General features: G+C 35.9%; 1 protein-coding gene across 1 annotated transcript; it reads left to right on the top strand.

Moving 5' to 3' along the window:
- Positions 1–393: 393 nt before the first annotated feature.
- Positions 394–2,643, top strand: LOC145159435 (20 kDa chaperonin, chloroplastic-like). The gene is made up of 6 exons (XM_079078430.1): positions 394–524; positions 729–908; positions 1,417–1,596; positions 1,695–1,850; positions 1,938–2,015; positions 2,271–2,643. Exons 2-6 carry the CDS (start codon positions 732–734, stop codon positions 2,442–2,444), a joined length of 765 nt encoding a protein of 254 aa, XP_078934556.1. The 5' UTR covers positions 394–524; positions 729–731; the 3' UTR covers positions 2,445–2,643.
- Positions 2,644–6,319: the final 3,676 nt, after the last annotated feature.

Genomic DNA, 6,319 nt, shown 5'->3' with positions numbered 1-6,319 from the left:
ACACCTACACACCCAACACCACTACCACAATCACCGACCTACCATCATCGTCACCACCACCATTACCCCATCACCACCACTACCACTACCGCCACTAACACCACAACTGCCACAATTGCCGCCACCACCACTGCCTGTCATCACCACCATCGCCGTCACTACCGTTTTCTAAAAATAAAAACCGATAGAAAAATACACATCTTAATACATTTTCTAATTTTCTAAAACTGAAAATGAAAAATGAATAAATTTTCTACATTTTGCAATGAAAAATAAAAACGGAAAACAAAAACTAAGAAAAAAAAACAAAAAATAAAAACTATTTTTTCGTAACGCAACTTAAACTTTTCCCTATTTTTTTTCTAAGGATTATTACAACAAAGTGGACGGAAAGAGAAATATACAAAAGCTTCTGGAAGCGTCTTTATCTGCTACTATAATAAACCATCTTTCATCTCTAGGGTTTCGTTATCCTCTTCATCTCCATTTTGCTACCTACCAACTAAATTTCTCCGCTCCATTCGGTAATTGCTTAACTTTCTACTTTAGTTTTGATTTAATCGTCTACTAAGACAATGCACTTCGATTACCACGTTTAATCTTAATAACAACGACACTCCCGTTTGATTTCAAAAGATGAGAGTGAATTGAAACAAAGGGAGTAAATTTGGGTAGTGCTACTTTATCTTACGTTAGAGACTAATTTCCGTTTGTGGGTTTGAATTCAGGAAATGGCAGCTGCTCAGATGACCGCCGCCGCATCTTCAAGCGTTTTTCTGCCATCATTTGAAGGTCTTAAGCCGTCAACAATCAAGGTTTCGTCCGCGTCCTTTAGAATGGGTGGTGGTTTAACTCTCAGATCAACCCGTGGACTCGTTGTCAAAGCCGCCACTACTGTCGCTCCTAAGGTTAATCACTACCTTACCGTTGCTAAATTCTACGCATTAATGCCTATAAATTACCTAATTTTTGCTTCATTTTGCTTCAATTTCAAGGGAGTCCCATTGATATTCGAAGGTTAATTTCGTTTATTGGATTCTGTATGGGCCTTTTAATCAACGTTTTATCGTTCTGCTTTAGCAGCAACCATATTATTCCTCTTGTTTCAGTGATTAGTTAGCTCGTTAAGGTGATAAATAAGATTATTCAACCACAAATCTTTGATTGTCTCTCAATTGAGCATTCATGGTTTTCTTTTTGATTCAAGGTCTTGTCTCCATTTTCTACAAGCGAGTTCTTGATTTCTTTCTTGAATTTTCTCTCAAGTTTCAGCTGGCAGAGATATAAATCATCTCTTATTCTTACTTTCAAATCTTTCTCATTGTAGAAAGTTTGTAGGTTTCGTGATGATAGAAAGTTCATTTTCATGTATTCACCCGTTCTTTCATCCTGCTAACCTCCATTTTCATCTTGTAGTACACTACATTGAAGCCATTGGGTGATAGAGTATTGATTAAAATCAAGGCTGCAGAAGAGAAGTCTGCAGGTGGTATTTTACTCCCTTCAACAGCTCAAACAAAACCACAAGGAGGCGAAGTAGTTGCTGTTGGAGAAGGCAGGACAGTTGGCCAAAACAAGGTGGACATAAGTGTAAAGGTAATTTTTCATCATTTGAAGCACAATGTACAATGTATATGTAAAGGGGTAAATGGTAATTTGATCATAAATGCTAAAAGTTATCATTCATATTTCAGACTGGAACACCAGTTGTGTATTCCAAGTATGCTGGAACAGAGGTTGAGTTCAATGGGACAAACCATCTTTTACTAAAGGAAGATGATATTGTTGGTATACTTGAGACAGATGACGTGAAGGATTTGAAGCCTCTTAATGACAGAGTCCTAATCAAGGTTTACTTTTCTTATTTTATTTATGTACGAAAGGGTAAAATGGTAAATAAAATTTAATCTAAAATGTTCGAAATTCTCAATGGATAGGTCACAGAGGCGGAGCTAACTACGGCTGGTGGCTTGTTGCTCACACAAGCAAGCAAGGAGAAACCCTCCATTGGCACTGTAAGTGTTATTCTTCCAACAATCCCTGAGCTGACCCACCCCTGTATTGTTAGTATCATGTGATATGTAAATTAGGTACACAATAGTTAGTACAAACGTCAATTTTTATCAGTTAGTTTTTCAGCTATCAGCTTTGCTTTTCAGCTAGTCTTTCAAATAAAGCCGTGAAGTCTTGTCGGCATATGAAAAAAAATATCATGTTGGGACGAAATGTGATGTGAGGGGTAATATTGTCTTTTTGTGTTGGGTGTGTAGGTGATTGCGGTGGGGCCGGGTCCATTGGATGAGGAAGGAAAAAGAAAAGAGCTGACAGTGTCTCCAGGGAACACTGTTCTTTACTCAAAATATGCGGGGAATGATTTCAAAGGGAGTGATGGTTCAGAGTACATTGCTCTAAGGGCATCAGATGTCATGGCTGTTCTTTCATAGATTGTGTGTTTGTGGTTAAGTGCTTTAAGGAAAACCGGTAATGAAATAAGACCTTGAAAGAACATTTTTGGCATGTGAGTGAATCCTGTGAGGCTTAAGTTTGTAGCCTTTAACCTTATTTATGCGGAAATTGAATTCAATATAAAATAATTAGTAAGAAATATGAAAAAGGGGACAACTAAAATGGTTGTTTGACAAATCAGCATTTTCTAGTTGGTCAACTCCAACCATGATTAGTATTTAGTAATATCCTAATTCTTCTATTGGGGATGATGTGAATGGAAGACAAGGTTTTGTATTGTGTCTAAGTAGCAACGCTGAGAATTTTTTTTTATTGCTACAGGGGGAGATGAATATTGGTTTTGATTCGATTAATGGAGATGGTATACAACATATTAATATATGTGAGATGACATCTAAATCTGATTTTGATACAGATCTTGACACTGAATTTGGGGGCATCAACTATGGTTTTATGGAATTGTAGGTTAGACTTCAAATTTGTAGAGGTCCAAAAAGAATTGAAATGGTCCAAAATAGTTTCTTTTATCAAAAAACACATAAGGCGTATTTGGTAGCGAGTGTTTGAGAGTTTTTAGTTTTCTGGCGTTTAACAAAAAATTCAATTTAAAGAAAAAGCTTTGTTTGAGAGTATGAATTTTTAGCATTTTAATTTAAACAAGATCCTCCAAATCCAAAAGCTAGCTTATGTAAATGCACATATCGATGATTTTACCCTTAGGGAGTATCATTAATTCATTATACCTGTTGTTGAAATGAATAAATCCTTTATAAAGGAAACAAGGATGGTTACCTGATGCAATTACTAAATTGTAAGATTGCAAAATGATTTAAATGTGAGAGAATGTTCGCAACATCAACTAGTTCTACCAACATAAGTTAACCACAGTCAACATGCACTAAAATTTACCAAACAACCCAGCACAAATAACAAAACAGCCCATGCACTAATCATTACAGAATAGCCCCTATTCTAATTACAAAACAGCCCCTACACTAATAATTACAAACAGCCCCTCACTACAAACTTTTGATTTTTCCTATGTATGGTAAACTCAGGTTTTAAAAATGTTTTTTGCTTTTTTTTTTTCGCTATTAGACTGATCGGTGCACCCCCATACCGCACAATGAGGTGGTGACATGTCATCGTGGTGGTGCGGTGAACACGACACCGACCGAGTGGTCGGAGTGCGGTAAGCGCACCGCGCGAGAACACTTCACCGCACAACTTTTTTTTGCTGGTTGTTTTTCAATCGTTTTCAAACATATATATTTTAAAGTTTTTTTTACTCTACTATAAATAACCATTTTTACTTCTCTTTTTAAAACACAACAAATACCAAACACTTCTATATACTTTTGATTTGTAATTCCAAAAATGTCTTCATCATCATCCACTTCGTCGGCTACGTTGGTGTCACGGGAAACGAGGTTTATCGGGGACGTCATGCGGACAACACTTGCTTATTTTCAACACAATAAAGCCGAAAGTTCTCGCCAAAAAAAATTAGAAATCCTCTTTTATGGAGAAATCGTGAAGTTGTGCACAACCAACTTGCGAATGATTACTTTACCGATGATGCAGTGTACGCAGAAAAATTCAAAAGGCGGTTCTGGAAGAGTAATGTATTATTTTTGTGCATTGTTAATGATATAAAAAAAATCGTTTTCCATATTTTGAGGATTGTTGGAAGAGGTCAGAAAGGTTTTTCCACAATTCAAAAATATACAACTGCAATTCGTCAACTAGCATTCAACATGAGACCAGACTCATGGGTTCCCTGGAATGCTTGGTAGTATTGATTGTATGCATTGGGGGTGGTCAATGTGCCCTAATGCATGTTGTGCGAGCTGATCAAAAGCAACCAACAATAATTTTAGAATCAATGACATCATATGATCTTTGGATATGGCATGCATTTTTTGCTCCATCGAATGCCAATAACGACATCAATGTTCTAGACCAATCGCTGATATTCGATTCCAACTACCTTGGAAAATCGTATGATGTGTTGTTTCAAGCAAATGACACATCATGCAAACATGGGTATTACCTTACTGATGAGATATATCCCGAGTTAGCTACATTTGTATAATCATTCTCATGTCTAAATGATGAAAGCATAAGATTTAAGTCGGCCTAAGAACCTACTAAGGAAGGATATTGAGTGAGCCTTTGGTGTTCTAAACAGGTGTTGGCAAATACTCTTAGTACCGACATGATCATTTGAGCGAAAAAGAATAAGTAACCTGATCTACGCATGCATCATATTGCATAATATGATTATTAAAGTTGAGAGGAAGGCGATTTGCCGCTACAACAAAAATGAAAATTTACCAAATTTCGATGGAGTAGGTATTGGTGCGCCCGTATACATGGCGAACAAAGGGGAAATATACGATCGAGTTGGACACCACAACCTTCGTACTGATTTGGTGGAACACATCTTCATTGCTCAAGTAAATCTCGTTGTCAACGATTTTGAAAACAACTTCAAAGATATAGATGATGAATCAGACATGTTTGTAGATGATTCGGGTGAGGATTATGATAACGTACCGAGCGATCATGATTACGATGATTAGGCGTCACATACTATTCTGCTATGTTTCGATTATGTTTATTTTTATTTATATTTTTAATGTTGTATGTATTTTTTTAATTAATGAAGTACTTTCCTTTTATTAAGTTTATATAATTACATTTTAGTCAACTAAAAAAAGAAAAATAAAAGTGTGGTAAAGTGTGGTTTGACACCTACCAATTTTGTTGGGTGAGGGGAAAAAGATGTAGCAATGACATGACATGCCAGTATGATAAAGTGTGGTATGACACCCACTAGTCTTATGTGTTTATAAATTTCAATATTTGTTAATTTAATTCAAATTTAGGTACACACATGGTCTCGAACAATGATGCTGCAAAAAAAATAGATTGATTGGCTAGAGAAGTATGCTATGATTTTGTGTGAATTCTTAAAAAAAATACACTATGAAACATGGACGTACACAAACAATTAAATGGCAAGATCTTCAACTAGATTTTGAAAAAAAATGTTGATACTAAGCTAAATAAGTACAAAGCTTTAAAGATCGATGGAATGCAAAAAGGGTACAATCTATGGAAGTCCTTAAAAAACGGGGAGACTGGTTTAGCTTGGGATGGACGTACAAAACAACTAAAATATTCGGATGAACGGTGTGATCGAAAAATTAAGGTAATAAATTTAAATCAAATTTTATTAACATACACTTTAGCGTTATCTTGAACACTAATCATGTAGGCAACCCCAAATATCAAATCCATTCAAAAAAGGCAAACTTCTTTAGAACTACAATATGCATGAGATTAAATATTTGAGGATGCAGTTGCCAATGGTATACACTGTGTGGCACTGTCCATGGATCTGACTACTTTAAATGACATATCTCATGTGAATCTTGATGATGAAAATCCAGGGTCGGGTGATAATGTAGAAACGAGTGTTGATGTGGGAACCTTGTGAAAAAGAGCTTGTTGCACTTCCATCAACGATTTCTTTGAAAAGGGTCACATAAACAAACAAATGAAAGCTTCCGATCTAGATTTACAATGATATTTGAGGCATATCCACGTCCTCTTCTATCCCAATAAATGAATAAATTCAAATCTTTTCCTTATCATTGATTTCTTCCTTGCGATATAAACATCCACTATCTTTCCATACTTCGCACAAAGATGCCACATTCACTTAAAATCCAATGGCATCGGAAAATTTATGACATAAAAGGTTGATGTTAGACTTCCATATCCTTCCCTTATGGTTTGCTTATTGGCTCACTCGATTCTCCTTGAAATCGACCACCCATAAAAC

Source organism: Lactuca virosa, chromosome 2, assembly GCF_052849685.1.
Source record: "Lactuca virosa cultivar CGN04683 chromosome 2, Lactuca_virosa_CGN04683_v6, whole genome shotgun sequence".
Taxonomy (NCBI): domain Eukaryota; kingdom Viridiplantae; phylum Streptophyta; class Magnoliopsida; order Asterales; family Asteraceae; genus Lactuca; species Lactuca virosa.
The sequence above is the reverse complement of the archived record's forward strand: the minus strand, read 5'-3'. Positions and strand labels throughout refer to the sequence as shown.

Coding starts and splice junctions, on each gene's coding strand:
- LOC145159435 (XM_079078430.1), top strand. CDS start 732: ATGGCAGCTGCTCAGATGACCGCCGCCGCATCTTCAAGCGTTTTTCTG. Junction 909..1,416: donor CCACTACTGTCGCTCCTAAG/GTTAATCACTAC, acceptor TTCATCTTGTAG/TACACTACATTGAAGCCATT. Junction 2,016..2,270: donor AGAAACCCTCCATTGGCACT/GTAAGTGTTATT, acceptor TTGGGTGTGTAG/GTGATTGCGGTGGGGCCGGG.